This window comes from Varanus komodoensis, unplaced genomic scaffold (genome assembly GCF_004798865.1).
Source record: "Varanus komodoensis strain SLA01 unplaced genomic scaffold, ASM479886v1 scaffold6_2, whole genome shotgun sequence".
Classification (NCBI taxonomy): Eukaryota; Metazoa; Chordata; class Lepidosauria; order Squamata; family Varanidae; genus Varanus; species Varanus komodoensis.
In genome coordinates this window covers 18,579,035-18,598,275 of record NW_025336346.1, presented here as the reverse complement: position 1 = coordinate 18,598,275, position 19,241 = coordinate 18,579,035, and the positions used below count along the sequence as shown (strand labels likewise).

At 40.7% G+C, this 19,241-nt stretch overlaps 1 protein-coding gene across 1 annotated transcript in view; it reads left to right on the top strand.

Annotated features, from left to right (window-relative positions):
- Positions 1–19,241, top strand: part of EEFSEC (eukaryotic elongation factor, selenocysteine-tRNA specific) — a 191,172-nt gene that overhangs the window by 103,050 nt on the left and 68,881 nt on the right. The window contains exon 5 of the mRNA XM_044451182.1: positions 7,576–8,217. Coding sequence (XP_044307117.1) covers positions 7,576–8,217 — 642 coding nt within the window. The remainder of the gene's footprint in view (positions 1–7,575; positions 8,218–19,241) is intronic.

The window sequence follows — 19,241 nt, the reverse complement described above, 5'->3', positions numbered from 1 at the left end:
AAGATAATACCACTCCAGTAACTCTTTTGTCACATTTACAATCTTATATTCATGACTGTGAGAGCAGGAATTTATTTTGAAACAGAAGGTCACATTTTGACTGAATTTTGTCTTTGGGGGCAGGTGCCAGTGTGGATATTTCTAAGAAATCTTTACAGCACAATATTGATACACCCCTGCAAGATCAAATAAATGATTTGAATGATTTTGCCACTCCTGGCAATAGATGTTTATATTTTGTCTGGATTACATTTGCTGGACAAACTTGATGGCAGTAACATGAGTGCCTGCAGAAGAATGTAGAGTACAAACCCAAGCTTTTTTGCCTTTCCTTTTCAGCAAATCCTACTGCTAAGAAAAGAACCTGTAGTTCTGATTGCTGACAATGCGGAATCAGCAGAAGTTAGGCTTAGTTCTCAGTTCTGCATCATACACCTATGTCTTCTGTCTCATGAGTATAATTTAGCTCTCACTTCCGTGTTTGGCATTCCTCTCATTTTAACAAAATAGATGACAAGTTATGTTCATGTTTTGGTTATAAACTGTTTGATCACTAAGTTTCTTAACTGTGTGTTGCAACCCTTTTAATTTTTATTTTCCATTTTATAATAATGCAGTAGTTAGACAAATTTGCTGCAATTCCGCTTACTGTCAGGAGGACTAGAGGCCTTTATCTCTTGTATCAGTAAGATGCCATGGCAGCACTGGAGGTAGGAGGATGCTTGGGCTCTTATCTGAAAAAGCTAAGAGCTATGGCATATGGAGTACTGATAACTTAATGAAAGTTGGATAAATAAAGGAAAAGAAGCTTCATTGTATCAGGAGAAAAAGCCATTAGTGGAGTTTTTGTATGCTGTTTTCTATTAGTTAAACTGCTTTGAAAATCTTAGTGGGCTTTTCCTTTGGTCTTCAAATAACAGGTTCTTTTCTTATATTGAACACATTTGTTTATCTTAAGGGCCTGAACAGTTTGGGTGCTTTTAATTTATCTCTTCTTTTTGCATTTTTTATCTGTATATGAACACATGGACTTCCCTAGTCCTCCTCCTCCACGAAAGCCATTTCACGAGCTTCTACATCATTCTTAGAAATATTAATGTGATCATCCAGATAAAAATATTAAGCATTCTTTCCTGATTTATTTGCAGGCATTACAAGTCCCCCCACCCTTGAACATGCAACTGCTCTGAGCAGATTTTGCAGCGTCTGGTAGTGTTTGTTTCTTGATGAACCTGAAGCTGCTACTTGATTGTTCTTGATAAAACTGAAGTTGCTGTATGATTGGTCTTGGATAGGTACTCTAATTTCTTCTGGAACAACTGCCCAAATTTGATAAAGTACACATGCCATTTTTATTTTTAAAAATATTTTTGGATTGCATGAAAGTAGAAACTCTGACCTTAGTAAGAGTGGGGGTGAGGTGCAGGAAAGGCAGAGATTATGATGAACCAAAATTATGACATTTTAAAATGCACTTTTAGGAAATACCAGGGTTGCTTTTTCATTTTTGGAAAAAAAAATACTAAGTTCTCCTGCAGCAAAAGTCTTTTAGTTGAATTTTGCTGCAAAAATGAAATTATTAAGTTGTCAGAGATGAATACTTTGTTTTTAAAGAGCCATTATGGTTTAAGTGCTTAGAATTGTATTATATTGAGGAAACTCGGGTTCAGATCTTGATTTAATCATGAAACTCTGCCAGCAGCCTTAGGCCCAATTCCTATTTTTCAGTCACATCTACATCACAGGATTGTTATGAAGATAAAATTCAGAGTGAGAGGAAGAGTGGGATACAAATGCTACATATAATAGTCCAGCCTGACTGTGTTTCTACTTAACTGTTATCCCAGATTTTGACCTTGGTTACTCTTCAGACCTCTGTCTGGAAAAACCCCTACTTGCCTGGGAAAATGCTACAACATCTGTCTTCTAAATAGACTTTTCTACTCTACTCTATACGTTCCTGTAGTTGTCTAGCAAAGAACCAGACTCCGTTAGAACATGACAATTACCTTAAGGTGGCCATTTGTGACCAAAGGAATGTGATAACAAACTGAAATTGCTGAACTACAGTTCATCAAGATACTCAATTCTATTTCTTGTGATTTGACTAAGGGTAATATTTTTTAAAAAATCATGCAACATATCATGGTATCCATGGTATTATGGCTGGCTGGTAAAGGAGTAGGAGGCCCTGCATTGCAGTGGTACAACAGGGTTCTATTTTATCCCCTATGCTATTTAACATCTATATGAAACTGCTGGGAGGTCGTCCAGAGGTACGAGTTGATGTACCACCAATATCAGCTCTGCCTCTCTCTTTCATTAAACGCAGGTGAGGCACTGGCTGCTCTGAATCAGTGGCTGAGTATGGTAATGGATTGGATGTGGGCCAACAAACTGAGATTGTCCAGACAAATGGAGCTGCTATTAGTGAGTGGTTTGTCTGCCTGGTTGGGTGATATCCAACCTGTTCTGGATAAGGCTTGTATTTTGGGGGTGCTCCTGGACCCTGTCTTGTCACTTGAGGCACAGTTGGACTCCATGGCACAGAGCACCTTTTACCAGCTTATGACCCTACCTGGACAGAGAGGGCCTAGCTACAGTTATCCATACTTGCAATGGGTCTGCCTTTGAATTATTTGTTTAGCCAGTGTGTTTCCAAGTTTTAATTGTAATTGTAATTCTATTTGTTTTATTTATCTGTTGTTGTGAGCCGCCCCGAGGCTATGTAGCAATGGGGATGGCATAGAAAAACTTTAAATAAATAAATAAATAAATAAATAAATAAAATAAAATGGTCCAGAAGCTTCAGCTGATGCAAAACAGGGCGGCAGGACTGTTAATGGGGACTTGCTCACGAGAACGCATTATGCCAGTCTTCTTCCACCTGAAACAGGTGTGAAACTAACTGGCCTGCAATCTCCAAGCTGGTTTCCTTTTCGGTACTGGTGTTACTTTGGTTATTCCCCAGTACTCTGGTACAGAGGCAACACTTACGAACATGCTGCTTTTTCTGTAAGAAGGTCAACAATTTTGTGCTTAAGTTCTTTAAGAATTCCAGGATTGATACTATCTGGGCCTGCTGCTTTAAGTGTCTGCTTGGTTCCTCTGACTCCCTCCCTGGATGCAGAAACAGGTGTCTGCATTGAAGCCTCTGCTGTAAAGGCAGATGAAAAGAATTCATGCCGCTTTTCCACAGTCTCCTTATCCTCCTTTAGTTCTCGTGTCACTCCATCATTGTTCATTGGTCCAGCTGCTTGGTTTCCTGCTTCTGATTTATTTGAAGAATTATTTATTGTTGGCCTTGATACTACTTACAGTATGCTCCTAAAAATACATCTCTTTTCATCCGCTTTCACCTCCCTTGTGCAAGTGTGTGCTTCCTTTTGTTTTCATCATTAGGGCAAAGCTTCTGAAGGAAGCCTTTTAATCCTTAATCGTTTTTGTGCCACCACTTGTTAACCATGCTAGTGACATCTTGGAATCCATGCTGTCCTTCCTAACATAGCATGTGGTATACATACTATATAAGTTTCTATTATTGTGGTTTTGAACACTTTCCAATGATTTTGAAGGGATTTAACTTTCTTGACTCCCACTGCAACGTTTCTTTTTGTCATTTCCTTCATTTTAAAACGTTTTCCTCTTTTGAAGTTAAATATGACTGTGTTGGACTTCCTTGGCAATTTTTCCACTTAAATCTGATAGTACTGTGGTCGCTGTTACCAGTTGGTTCAACAACATTCACATCTCATACTAGGTCCTGGGTAATCCCTTTAAGGATTAAATCCAGTATTGCTTCCCCTCTGGTCAGTTCCTTGACTAACTGTTCTAGATAGAAAAATGTAATCCCTCTGTTGTAACTGGAACATATATTTATCCACTCACTGTTAGGTGTAGTTGAATTCACCTCATTTGGAAGCCTCCCTGATTTCATTTTCCACCTCAAGATCACCCTGAGTGTTTTGGTCTGTAGGAAGATAGCATGTTCCTAATACTAAATTAGTTTTTGGAGCCAGGGTTTGTAACAAGGGTTTGGACAAAGCTCACCGGAACCACCCCTTTGACTACTTCTTCTCATCTTGGCCCAGTCTGGCAAAGGAAGCTGAGCCAAGAGGTCCCCAAAAACTTGAAGAATGAAGACTGCAGAACTGGCAGGCTTCTTCAGCATCAGGTGCAGCAGTTCAAGGCTGCTGCAGGTGGTGAGGAAAAGGGGCAATGTTTGTGCCATGGTGGCATGGGGCTTCATCCATTGCTGCACGTGGCAAAGAAGAGGGATGCTGCTTGGGCAGTGTCTATATGGGGCTTGCCAGGAACAGACTGCTACCCAAGCAGCACCCCTTTTTTTGCCTCAGGTGTAGCAGCACTGCTGCACCTGACATGGAAGAGGGACACTGCTTGCAAAGTACATGGGGCTGATTCCTGGTAAGCACTTCATGAATCCTGGGCGTACTTGCCAGCAGTTTGGACTCAGGGCCAAGACAAAGTGGGCCAAAGCCCAGGAAACCGAGCCCGGGGAATCTGGCAGATACCCAGTCACAATATGGATCATTCCATATCCCTAATTCTTATGCATGGTGCTTCTGTGGAGGAATCTCTTTAGGGTTTTTTAAAAGTCTGCTAAACACTATGCATTCTTTATTATAGAGTTTATGTTTATATACAACCACAGTCCACTCATTCTCTGCATTCTATCACATTTCCACAATGGTTCTCCTTTAAAACCAGGCACTTCTGCATAAGTAGGCACTTTCATAAAACTGGATTCATATTTCAAACCAGCCACTCCAACTCTCTCAGTTTAGCTTGTCATATTTGCATGGAAACACATATAGACAGTGTCCCTCTCTAGACATCTCTGGTCTTTGCAACTTCTGTTTTGTCACCATGCTCTTGGCCTATTTTCTCCCCTTCTACATGTAAGCAATCAGAAACCTTTTCGCCATTATTCTCTAGCAATGATTTAATATGAACAGGATGCTTCTCAGCTTCTGTCAGCTTTCCTCACAGTGCTTGGTTTAAAAGCTACTCTGCCCCCTCTTTTGTTTAGCACCCACACTCTGGTTCCATTTTAGTTCAAGTAGTGCCTCTGTCTCTCTTGCACAAGTTCAGTTTGTCCCAAAATTGTCCCAAGTTTCTAACAAAACTAAGCCTCTCTCCCAACATCACTCATTGAGATTCTTTTCTAACTGGTCCCACACGTGAACAAGTAGCTTTTCGGAGAAAGTCACCTTGATGATCTTGGGTTTCAGCCTTCTTCCTAGCAACTTAAATCAGCTTCTAGGACTATTTGGGGGATTTCACTATGAGACTCTCATTGCTACTAAAATCAACACAAAATCAGCAAATGCAGAAATGGGTGGATGCGCAAAACTGTGCCAGTTTCTTCTTGAATTCATGATTTAATACCCTCTCCCCATATGTTCATATAGAGAACTCAATTAATTTATTAATTTATATATAATTAATTAGTTAAATTAATGTCAATAGGTATTCATGTTGTGAGTGGAGCCGGCTGGTGCCAGGGTCAGACTAGATGGCCCGGGAGACCCCTTCTGACTTGCTCTGTTTGTATGTTTCTTTTTATTTGCTCATACATCCTATAATTGAGATGTAACTAAATAAGCACTATCATGTTAAGAACATCGAAAGAGCTGTGCTGGATCAGACCAAGCACTGGAATAATTTAAAAAACGCTGGTCTCCCTTAGACTTTTTCTGCACAGTTTGCTGCAAACAGAGCCCCCACAAAGTGGAAGGAGGTAATTTACAGTTGTATTTATTTATTTAGCGCTTTTATGAATGGTTTAATTAGTAACCAGCTCTCAGAACAGTGTACATCCAGTTATTTCATTATGTCCTAAAGCTCCCTTCCATTCCGTTCCAAAGTGTTGAAGGATCTTCAGAACAGGTTTGGGAGGGAGGAGAGGACATATTGAAAATCTGCTCCCTTCTCCACAGAGCTGATCCAGCCTATGAAATTTTCTTATCCAGACTGTGGAACTTCCATGCCTTCTTCCAGGGGTCGGGGTCTGACCTCCACATCCACGCACTTGAGGAATCTGTGCTGCTACATCCAATATGTCATGGCCCGTTTGGAGGACAAGTGGTGCTTAGCAAAATCTCCCTTGGAATCTCTGATCACATAATGGCAGGAGTGTATTACGCTAAGGATTTAGCATTGCATCATCTGGTCTGTAGAAGGCCCAGTGGGGCCAACTTGCCGCCCCTAAAAAATTTCCCCATTTTTGCCTTAAAAGTTAAATATGAGTATTTTTAAAAACCCGAGACCAATCATTCTCCAATGTAAACAAGCAAACAGTATGCCTACTGATTTTTATGACTTAGAATGTCATATGTGTTTGTTAAAAGAAAACATCTTTCATTTTTATAGACAAATGGTAATATATTAAGTACAAGTATTAAGTATAATATGATCTAAGGTAGGCAGTCTTTAAGCGCAGGAAAAAATGCTGCCTACCCTAATTTAACAGACTGCAGCAAATGTATATGGGACATTACAGGAAAGTGGAAGGAGAAGGGCAACTTTCTAAAAAAGTATTAAGGTTGCTACTGTGTAGCTTACTTGCATTTTCAAAAGTAAATCAGCTAATGCCTCATTTATGCAGACATAATCTGATCTGTTGAGTCATTTCTGCTGCTACACTTCAAATGGCAATTCCTCATATTATTTGCTAATACAAAAGAAGAAAATTTGAAAGAGAAACCCTAAGGAAAAGCATTTGATAATTTTGAGGGTGGATTTCTCAAATAATCACATTAATTTTATTCATTGTATTTCTAGCCTGCTTTTTTACTGCAAGGGATTTAAGATGGCTTATATAATCTTCCCCCTTCTTTTGATTTTATCGTCACAACAACCTTGTGAAGTTGGTTTGAATTTGAGCCAGCAACTGGTTCAAAGTTACGCAGTGAGCTTCTTGGCTAGGTAGGGGCCAGACAGTGGATCTTCTGAGTCCCAGTCCGGCACTCTAACCACTATGCCACATTGGCTGTCCTTTTCCATTTGCATCATTATGAAAGATCAGCATCTTAGGGAAAGATTCTCCAGTCCCCAGACATTGTTTGATAGACCACAGGAATCCTCGAATGCCTAAATCCTAAATCAATCATGCATTCCAATTTTGGCCTGGGGATTGGTGCTCCAAGCCCCCCACCCCGCCCATCACAACTGGCATGGAAAAAGTGCACTGTCTGCTCTTTGCTGTGTGGGGTGGAAGGAGTCATTTTAGGGAGCAGGTGATGGAGGAGGCTGGAGCAGGCAGATATCGTCACTAGAAAATGGAGAGCAGGAGGAGCTCAGATACAGAGCTTGCCTCTGCAGCTTCTCCTTGGCACTGGATGAGTGTGGCCCTCCAAGTTCAGGGCTTGGGGTCATTTCCACAGAATTGTGCCATTTATGTCTTGAAATAACACATGCTCTGATATTTTTTTTAAAAAGAAGTTGGGGTATAAATGTTTTAGTTAATAAATGTACAATATATATACAATCAAATAAATAAATGATAAACAATATAACTGTGGCTATTTTTCTTATGTTTCCTCCCATAAATAGGTGACAAAGAAAGTCAAGTCCATGCAGATGTTTCATACTCCAGTAACCTGTGCCATCCAGGGAGACAGGGTAGGAATTTGTGTAACCCAGTTTGACCCAAAGCTGTTGGAGCGTGGTCTGGTCTGTACACCTGAATCTCTGCAGACAATTCATGCTGCTATCATCTCATTAAAGAAAATTCCGTATTTCCGAGGCACTCTTCAGACCAAGGCAAAGTTTCACATTACAGTTGGCCATGAAACTGTTATGGGAAGAGTGATGTTCTTCAGCCCAGCACCTGATGACTTCAGCGAAGAGCCCCTGGAGAATTATTTTGATTTTGGAAAGGAGTATCTTTATCAAGAGGAATATCTTTCCAAAGAATCAAAGTCTCCAGAGGAGAACAAGGAGAATGATCAGATTGGAGAAAGACAGCTTCCAAAACAACAATGGGCCTTACTTGAGTTTGAAAAACCAGTTACTTGTCCCAAACTGTGCCTTGTGATTGGCTCAAAGTTGGATACTGACATTCATGCAAACACTTGCAGGTTGGCATTTCATGGGGTGCTTCTTCAAGGAATGGAAGATAAAAATTACACAGACACATTTCTTCCAAAGCTCAAAGTGTACAAGCTGAAACATAAACAAGGGCAAGTGGAACGGGTAAGTTTGTATGATATAATTTGAAGGTCATATTAGACCATTGGATGGTCCAAAAGTCTTAATATAGAGAAGGATTTAGCATCTGAAATACTGGTATGCGATGCAGGACAGCACCATTACCTTAGAGTCAATTGTGTAATAATAAGGTAAAATGTTGCAATACAACCGTCAGCGTAAGTGCTCTGGAGGGCACTAACTGCAGGAAGAAGACAGAGTGATGATTTTCTCTGGTTATGCTTTCCTTGTGCAGTCCCCCATCCCCAGTGCCAGCTTCCATATTGTTCCAGAGAGCTTTCTTCCAGGGCATTATGGGAGACAGGATTGGGATCTGCAGGGGTGAGTGAAGGGACACTGGATGCAATTGTCACCCTTTCCCCTTTTTACAGTATGTGTAGAATTCAGAAGAATGCATCTGAATCCAACCCCAATGCTTTTGTTGAAGCCTGTAAGAATTTCAAATAGGGCTAGAAATGTTCTGTTCTGGAATCTTCTCTAGAAGCATGGAATGGAATCTGGTCCAGCTTTCTGTTCACCTAATGCCCAAGCAGCTGCCTGTGGGTGACTCACTAGTAGGACGAGACTGCAATAGAACACCCTTGCTCATGTTCCCCAAGGACTGGTGTACATAAGCATACTGCCTCTGTACCTGGAGCCAGCATTTACCATCCAGCCTAGTAGCCATTGATAGCCACCTTTTTTATGTATGTGTACAGTTTCCTTTTAAAGCTGTTACTGTATCCTGTGGAAATGACTTCCATAGTTTAAGTATGAAACTAAGTTTAACTCTGGAGTGAATTGCTTCCTTTGCTCAGTCACGGATCTCCTACTGCTCAACTTCAGGGGATGACCTTGGGTTCTAATTGTATGAGAAATGGATCCCTATGCACTTCACACCATAAATATTTTTGTACACCATAATCCTTTCTCCCCTCACTTGGATCTTCTCTGAGCTAAACTGTCCCGGCTACTGTAACTTTTCCTCATAGGGGGATCTTTCCAGTCCTGATTGTTATGGTTGCCCTTTTCTGCACTTTTTCCAAGTTTACAATATCCTTCTTTTTCATGTGATGACCAGAACAGGACATAGTATTCCAACCGTGTTTGCACCATAGATTTTTTCAAAGAGAGTATGGTACTGGTCGGCTGATTAGTTTTACATATTACAAGTTTACATCAAGTTTTGATAGACAATTTGCACTTTCACTTATGAATTCTTTAAGAACTTTAGGTTGGCTACAATAAGATTCTGATGTTCTATTAGTTCTCTAGTTCTCAATAATTTGGAGACCTTCATATTTGGTCACCAGAATTTGTCTCAGCACTTCAAACTTCCTTCCTGAAAACTTTAATTCAGACACAGCTATCTGTCCTACATATAAAATTCATTCAGTGACTCTGCAGTCTGCTCATTCTTCTATGGTACTCCTTTAACTTATGCTGGCATCCAGCTGTCCAAGTGTCCTTGGTTTGTTTCCTGCTTCTTAAGATTTTTATTGTTGGCTTTTTTGTTAAAAATGTTTTCTTCAAAATGCTTTTGATAATCCCTTATTTTGCATTTACGTAGCACAAGTTTGTATTACTTTTTGTTTCCTTGTTTAGGTAATACTTCCATGTTTTAAAGGAAAACTCCTTTTCTCTAATAGCAGCTCTAACATTGCTCGTTAACAGCGTTGATGACTTCTTGGACTTGGTTCCATATTTCCTAACGTGTAGTATACATTCTAGTGAGGTCCTATTAATGTGGTTTTGAGTTACTTCCAAGCATTTTGTAAAGATTTAACTCTCTTGAATCCCTTTTTCAATTCCCTTCATATCACCTGTCTTATTTTAGACAATTGTTCTCTTCTGAAGTCAAATGTGACTGTTTTGGACTCGCCAAGCAACTTTTGGACTTGCCACTTAAATATGCATTAAACCTGACAGCATTGTGCTCATTGTTTCTAGTTACATCTCACAAAACTTCCTAGATCCTGGGTGAGACTAGGGCCACCTCCCCTTGGATTGTTTCCATGACCAACTTGTTCTAGGGCACAGTTGCTAAGGGCAGGGGGAAATGTAACACTTTGTTGCAAATGGTATGCTTTTTCTTTCTTCTTTGCAGGATTATTTTTCTGTATAATTTTAGTACCTAGACAGCTCATAGAGACACAGAGGTACAGTTTTTCTAGCTTATATGGTTAATTATGTTAGATCGCTCAGGGCTTGCTTATCTTGCCTAGGCTTTTTGGGAAAAGCTGCAGCTAAATTTTGGTCCCATTGGTGGAAAGCATGAATGAATGGGTGATGAAATCATTGAGTGCTTTAAGTAAAGTCCAGACTCTGGTTTAATAGTAATGCTGGTTTAGATGGTCCCACCCTGCTGCCGATGGATGTCTGGAGATTAAAATAACTGAATTTACAGCGTCTATTCTTGGCATTGATAGAGGAAAACTTGCATTCTCTTTGTCAAGGAAGGAAGTGGGTGACTGCCCACTCAGTCTCAATGCTCTAGGGATGCATTAAATAATAGTGGTATATATTTTACATTTCTGAGGGACTGGTGTTCCCTTAAAAATATCGTGGTATACAGATTAGCTTCATGAATTCTGGTAGAGTTGGGAATGGAGAAAAGCGAATGCATGCTGTTAGTACTTTGCCAGTTTCATGGGCATTTGTTCCTGAAGTTAGCTTTTAGTGATATGTGTTGTGGGCATATGTAAAATATGCTAATTTAATAGAATTTTAGCTGACCATGTTCTTCTTGTGTGATGCTAAAATTCATGTAATTCTTTTCACTTTGTCTTGAAGAAATTCAAATCAGGAAATTATGGATGGTCTGTTGCTTTGCTTACCAGTTTAATACACTATTCCTATTGTCTTCTTAAAGTCCCCTGTTTTGCTGTGACAAACAGAAGCTGATAGAGACCACTGTGGTGCTCACCAGACCATTAACAGGCTTTTGTGCAGCTGTTTTCTTCACTCACAAAAATCATGGCTTCACTAGCCTGGATTTAAGTAGTAGCTGTAAAGACCTGGCACCAAGTTTTTACTACTTATAGTGCCATCAGCCACTTAGGCTAGTGCTATAGCTGTCACACTTCAACAAGATTCTCTACTTCTCACAGAGCTGTGGACACTATCAGATGACTGCAGCTATACTGCCAAAGGAATGCATGGTTGTTAGGATGTGTACCTTTGTGAACCCTCCATCTCCATAAAGTGGACAACTCTAGCTCTACAAATCCATGGAAAGAGAGCCTGTGAAATTCTGGCTTATACATGCTCAGTTTTCTCAATAGAGTGGTATAAGCGCAGCGACTGAGAGTGCCTCCTTTCACCTGCAGCCCCAGAGAGTACACATATAAATAGTGTCAAAAAGCAACCATATGAATAGGACCAATCTCTCCTATCCAACTGATCCTAAACAAGTGAGAAAGTCACCCCGTCTGAGTTGCTTTGTCTTAAGCACACACATACCAGTCCAGTGTTGTGGAATCACACAACAGAGAAGCAGTTCCATACTACCTGTGTGTCTGCATGTGTAAGCACACATGAAGAGACCCATGTGATCTGTCAGTTGGAAAACTACTTCAAACATTACCTCAATCAGAAATATACTGCGTGCTATAAAGTCACCCACTGGTTTTGTTTTGTTTTGGCCACACTCCCCACTCTACCTCCAATTTGCACAATTTGGAGGTTTATAATATTGGCATATTTCATTATTTAAAACATTTATATTCCACCTTTCTTCCACCTTGAAACTCAGTTTACTGTTATTGGAGGTTTATTATGATTACTGTGAAGTGCTTTGAAAACAGTGAAGTACTCTGTAGCACTTTTATCATCTCAAATAATAATGGGAGAGAAATTCATGGTTCTACCCAATCTGTGTGTCCAATTTAGACAACGAATCATAATGAGGAAACACCATCACATCTAGTTTGGCCTCAAGCCTTCATGACCCGTCTGCAACAAGTTCAGAAGTAAAGGTGAACCATAGATTATGTAAGCCGTCCTGATTAGATTCTGAAATGTTGCTTTGCTTTTGGTGGGGATATTTGACAAAAGGTAACTCTGCAGTAGTAGCAAGAGACGGGGAATGAAAACTCTCCACCATGTCTGCAAAGCAGAAGCTGCACTGCTTACTGTTATTTTGGACTTGATTGGTGAAAATAAACTTGCTCCCTGCTAAAAAAAAAAAAAAAATGCACACACAACTCTTTGGCAGCTGAAACTCTGCTAAAAGATGGTTGGCTAACAAAGTTTCATCAATAGATATGTTTATTAGGTGTTTGGATACCGCACTTGTTTGTATCTGTAGTTACATACCTTTGCCAAGCTTTTCCTACATGAGAAATATTCCAGCTGAACAATCCTATGAAGTTTTCGGCTGGATCATCATTTACCTACTTATCTCATTCTACGTTCACTCAATGATTTACAGCCTACAGGCTTGCTCTAGTCTTCTTTATACCCAGTGGCAGTTACTGGGGGACTGGGAAGCCACTAGTCTGCCTACCTCTTCCTGTCTCCCTTTTCCACTTCTCCCAGTCACTCCAGAGCCTGCAGCGGACGGCACGGCAGGGAAGGGTGCTGACTTCCTCTTCCTTTCTCTTTCACCTTCTGCTGCTGGCTGGGGAGAACATTCTATGAGTAGGAGTGGCCTGCACATGTTTGGAGGTTCTCCAGACCCCTTCCCATATTACCATGGTCCCAATCCACATTGGGCCTGCACGTGCTTACCCAAGGGTATGTAAGAGTCAAACATAATTGCTTCCATTTAAACATGCATGGCCTGGGTCTGGATCAGGAACCTCCTTCCCCCCAGTTTTCATGTTGAAATTCCACTTCACCCACCCTGCGTTTTTTTAAGCTTTCAGAGCCTTCACTGGAAAACGAAGGGTGTTTACCCCTTTAAAAAAAACAACAACACTCTGTTTGTGTGCATGCATCCATGGATGTGTGGCAAGGGAACTGGAAGTCTGGTATGGAACCAGGTGAAAAGATTCCCCCGTCCTATCCCAATCTAATTAGAGCGCTGCACATTTTCACTGAAAGAAGAGCAGCTGAAGCATGCTGCACAACAATCCAGCTGTGATGGCTGCTTGTGGAGTAATTTCTTCCATGGTTAACTTCTTTCTTCTGTCAGTCTTTGTTTGTTTTTAAAACAATGTATGTAGCCAAAAGTATTGATTTAAAGAGAACAATCCCCAACATATGTGTGCCACAATTGGTCTCATTAACAATAGTTTTTCTCAAATATGGTGAAAACTATATGGGTGCGTGGCTTTCTTCCCAGTTCAACATATCCCACTGCCATGGTGTGCTTTTTCTGACTTGGCAGAAGATACATTTATGTGCTACTTGCTTGCTTACAAAATCATTTCTCATGGGCTTCTCCAAAATCATTGCTTATCATTCCCCATTGCTTGGATGATCTGTGAGTGTTTTTTAAACATTTAGTGGTTTTGAAATTGATTCGTGACTTGAGAAAGTGTGGAATACATTTTGTGTGTCAAAATGGATTTGTGAATGTGGAAAAGATTGGTTTTATTATTTGGCAGTTGCCACATTAATTCATTGTATTTTTAAATGAGTTAATTGTATGTACTTTAAAAAACATTTGTGTGTTGTTTTGCAGTGTGTTGGACAGCCATGTTGGCTGGATATGCTGGTACTTTACGCCTTTTTTCTGCCTAAACACATATAGGGTTGCATTCATATATGTGGCCAGGGCTTGGGAAGTAATTGTTGGATTGTTATATTGTGCTGCATCTCATCACTATTCTGGCATGCAGGTTTGAGAGGCACTTTTGTGGTGGATATGCAGATTAGTAGATTTTTGGATGTTCTAACAGCCTGTTCTAAGGGCTGCTTTTCTGTAAGGCTCTGATGATTTTTGTTGTAATTTTAAAAGTATGTGGGTTCATGGATTAATTTAATAAATAAAGGATAAATGTTGGTTGCTCTGAGAACTTGCTGCTGCACCTGACTATGGTTACTTCAGCACTGAAAAACCAGTGTTGTTATGCCCATATCCTTGGAAAGGAGCCGTTACTCCATAATCCAGGAGCACTTTTTATCAGCTTTGACTGATTTATCATTTGTCTCCCTACTTGGACGAGCGGAACCTTGCCACCGTTATCCATGCCCTGGTAACCTCCCCCTTGGTCTACTGCAACATGCTCTGTGTGGGGCTGCCTTTGAAGATGGTCCAGACACTGCAACTTGTTCAGAATCAGGCAGCGTGCCTGCTTATGAGGATCAGCACTTGTGAGCCTATCACACCAGTCCTATGCAGGTTACATGGGCTGATAGTTGCCATCTGGGCCCAGTTCAAACTGCTCACAATGACATACAAAGCCCTAAATGGCTCAGAACTGGTATTGCATCCCAGCAAGAGATTAGGCTGGCATTGATGTTGCACTCTTTTAGGGTTTCACAGATAGTTTGGAGGATGAATCTTTTGGGCTTGTTTTTAAAAGGATGTTTTGAAGGCTTTAGTTGTTCCTACCATTTTAATTCTGTAATTTTATGGGTTTATAATGTTATGGAGGTGTATAATTATATTCTGTTGCTGGTTAATTGTTTGTATCCCCCTTCTCAATTAATTTAATTTAAATTTAATTACAATATGAAATAATATTGTCAAATAATATTATTAATTTGATTGATCTTAGTGTTACTACTGTTTTTGTATTGTTGTTTTTATTGCGGTTCTGACTGAGAGCCCATGGCTAATTGGGCAGAATATTGATTGATTGATTGATTGAATGAATGAATGACTGTAGTATGGTCCAGAATTGCTAGCCAGCCTGCTGGCAAGTGGAGGGAGCATTTGTAGGTTTTTCCACTTCATCCTTAATCAGGCAAGGGGTCAGGCAAGCCAATCACCAGTTAGATTTGTTAACAAAAGCAGGGTGCTGGGGTGGGGGACAACCACATGGTTTTGAGGAAGAAGCAACAGCCACAGTTTCATCTGGATGGTCATGAAATGTGGGAAGAGAAAAGCTGAGTTGAGTTGAATTGAGTTAGGGAAGTAGTTTTCTTTATGCTTGTGTAAGTGTGTATGGGCAGGCTTGGGTTTTTCAACTGGTGCCTTTGACTGCCCCACTAGTCTTCATCCCACTTGGGACCTCATCCCTCTTATCTCTTTTCAGTTTAGGCCATCATAACTCATGGGTCCTTTCAATCATCTGGAGGGCTACAAGATCAAGTCAAGTCCCTTTCCACGTTTGGGCACCAATCATGTTACTATACCATCACCAATGTTGATGCTAGAGATAGACTTTCTGTTGGAAAAGGAGGCAATCTAACATGCTCTTCCTAGCCAAATTCATTATGATTTCTATTCATGCTAGTTTGCAGTGCCAAAGAAAGATGGAGGACCTTAGCCAGTCATGGAACTTTAGGGTGCCAGCTTCTTCATTACACCCAAAAAAGTTCTGGAGAGTTACCTTGGCAGTGATACTTTTTTTTGCACAAAGGGGACTGGCTTGTCTTGATTGACCTCAAGGATGCCTATTTACTATAGAGATCAAGGCCGGATACCAGAAGTACCATTTAAGGCATCCCTTCCCAAATTCTCCCCTTTTGGTTTGTGGTGGCTCCAAGTATGTTCACAAAGTGTATGGCTGTAGTTTGTGCGTGCCTGCACACTCCTTGGCTCTGAGTCTACTTATATTTGGCCAGTTGGCTACTAGCAGCACTTATGAAGATAAAATTCAGGTGCACAGTTTGCTCGCTGTCAATTCTGCTTGCTCATTGAGTGACTGACCCACCATGTACTAGTGTTCATAGAGGAAAGGTGGTCTTTCACTGTAATATCTCTTTTTTGCCCAAAGTGGACTCCAACTTTTGTCCAGACCAGGAAATGGCATTGCTAAATTTCTTTTCCTCTACAGCATCAAGTTTAGAATCTGCACTTTGTACCTTTCATGTATGTTGACCTCTTGCCTTCCACAAAGCCTTTTCCCTGCTATGTGGGGAAGTGAGAAGGACAGCCCACCTCCTCTCAGAGACTTGCTTCTTGGCTGGTACACTCCATAACCCTGGCTTTCAAGCTTGATGGATTTGAGCTTGCTGGCACAGTGAGAACACATTAGGCTAGAACTGTTGCAACTTCCCCTGTGTTTGAATGAAGTATTCCACAACTGGAGCTGTGCCATGCTGCTTCCTGGTCTAAATCATCATTGTTCATCAAGCACTATTGTCAGGATATCTGAGCTCAATCAGATTGCTTCCATCAGTGCTATAATGCCAGCGCTGACCCACTCTTGCTATTCAAGGTCATGAAGAAGGGCAGGCCTTTGAATAGTCATCTATGCATTCACACAGCTCACCCACCATCCTTACTTCAATATCAACATCAAGTTAGATGTTGCTACCCAAAACATTTGTGGTATCAATGTTGGGTCTACCTCAGCACTGATAATGAGCACTCCCTTTTAGTTATGAACCCATAATAGGGAATTTCAGGGAACTGAGGAAATAGTTGGGAATCTTCTAAGGATGTACACACTGGGAGAGGTTTCCATTGGAATTCCTCAGCTGTAGAAGCTTCCTGAATTGAGGCTTCACATGTATTTGTGAGTGTCTGTTGACCATTTGGAAAAAAAAAAGCAGTTAAAAATAAGCAACCCACACTTTCTCTTTTCTCCCATAAACAGAGAAAGTGTTGAGATTTGATGATTGTAAGCTATTTGTAAGCTGCTTTTCATACCTTTTTTGGTAAAAAGGTACGAATCAAATGAATGCATGATCTGTGTGCAGGATCTTTGTAGAGCCTGTTGCTGCTAAGGTGCTGTGCAGGCAATCATAATGGGGTGCAGCACTGGTGAATTCATCCTTCCCTAGTTTTGCCTTTTAAATTCTGTTAGAAAAAGTGTTTAGATGATGTCAGCATTTGGCAGGAAGCTGAACTGCCTAGCAGAACCTGTTTTTACCACAATTAATGTTTCAGCTGCTTTGAAGTCTGAACATGGGTTTGCTTGGTTGTGCTTGGCTGCTGATGGCTTGCTAAATGTGATAATAACACAGCAATGAGGGCACTCGGTGAATAAAAATGCACAATGCTTTCACAGGTTAAAATCCACAGGAAAATAGGAGCATGAGAGATGTATTTATTTTTTTGGCTGCTGTTCTGTTTGCGATTGAGCAGTTCTGTAAAGCTCAGGAATGTGGAGATAATGGTATTCTCATTCGAAATACCATTTGTGTTTAAAAGAGGGGGAGTATGAACTTAGTGGCAGAAGAGTGAAGGATATGTTAATTTACAAAATATGGCTCAACATGGATTTGGTTAATTGGTCACAAAACTTTTCAATAAAAGCAGTTCTAAAGAAAGAATAAATATTTTTAAAATAACAGTACAATTATTTGCTTTGGCTCACGTGGCAGAGTTTGGCAGGGTTTGCTAACAGAAATTGTCTATGGCTGTTGCTTTAGTTAATGCTAGATAAAGATATCCACTAAAAAGTTGTGGTTTGCAAGAGGGTTTGGACAGTTCTCACTAATTTTTCTAAGGTTGAAGAAGAATTACTGCAACTAGAATTATATGTTCTAGTGATTAGCAAGCTGTTAAGTTTGTAACAACTAATCAGGTTATAATGAGAGTATGGGTGAGTTCCATATAGTGCATGAGCCCAAGATCAGCTTTGAAATCAAATTTGTTGTCTGTCATTAGAGAATACAGTCAAGCATGTGTTTATTTTTTTTAATTGCCAGTTGAGATTCTGGCACTGTACCAGGGATTTTGAAAGATGGTCAGGGAAGGAGAAAAAGGTGTGGAGCATTCAGTGGGCAAGGGAGGAGGAAAAAAAGACAGAAATCCGGTAGATTCATGAGCCTCTCTGTTGTCCATCCTGCCAAATTTTTGTTAAGATAGAATGGAAAGCACGTTCAGCTCCATTATCCCACCTGCCTTGCCCACAGGGCTTTAGATCTTTGAGACCTCTGCCTAAAGCATGCCAGTCAGTCTAGATTATGTTCTGAACCTATCCTTTCTTTATGCAGCACTTAAACTGACTGAATCCCATAGTACTGCTTCTCATTGGTCTAGGCTAATATGTAACTGATGTTCAATTTAGGGGATAGTGCCCAATAGCAATTCATGACTTAGGTAAGTGTATTAGGAGAGTTAGTCCAACATTAGTACATCATGGGATGATGGTCATGATTTTGCATCTTATTAGTGTTATCACAGAATCCTAAAATTAGGAAGAACCAAAATGTAATTAGGTCAAACTCTCTGACCCAAGGCAACACTATACATACTGAAGAGATTAACCTGTTGAACGTTGTTGTTGTTGGTCTTGAAGTCGTGTCCGACCCATCACGACCCCATGGACAACCTTCCTCCAGGCCTTCCTGTCCTCTGCCATCCCCCAGAGTCCACTTAAGCTCACGCCAACTGCTTCAGTGATTCCATCCAGCCACCTCATCCTGCGCCGTCCCCTTCTTCTTTTGCCAGCTGTTGTGCCCAGCATTAGACTCTTCTCCAGGGAGTCCTTCCTTCTCATTAGGTGGCCAAAGTATTTGAGTTTCATCTTCAGTATCTGACCTTCTAAAGAGCAGTCAGGGTTGATCTCCTGTAGGACTGACCGGTTTGATCGCCTTGTGGTCCAAGGGACTTGCAGGAGTCTCCTCCAGCACCACAATTCAAAGGTCTCAATTCTTCGGCACTCAGCCTTCCTTATGGTCCAACTTTCACAGCCATATATTGCAACTGGGAAAACCATATCCTTGACCATACGCACTTTTGTTGGCAGGGTGATATCTCTGTTTTTTAGTATGCTGTCTAGATTTGCGATAGCTTTCCTCCCAAGGAGCAAGCGTCTTTTAATTTCTTGGCTGCAGTCCCCGTCTGCCATGATCTTGGAGCCCAAAAAAATAAAATCTGTCACTGTTCCATTTCTTCCCCATCTATTTACCAGGAATTGATGGGACCGGATGCCAGGATCTTAGTTTTCTTAATGTTGAGTTTCAAGCCAACTTTTACACTCTCCTCTTTCACCCTCATTAAGAGGCTCTTCAGTTCCTCT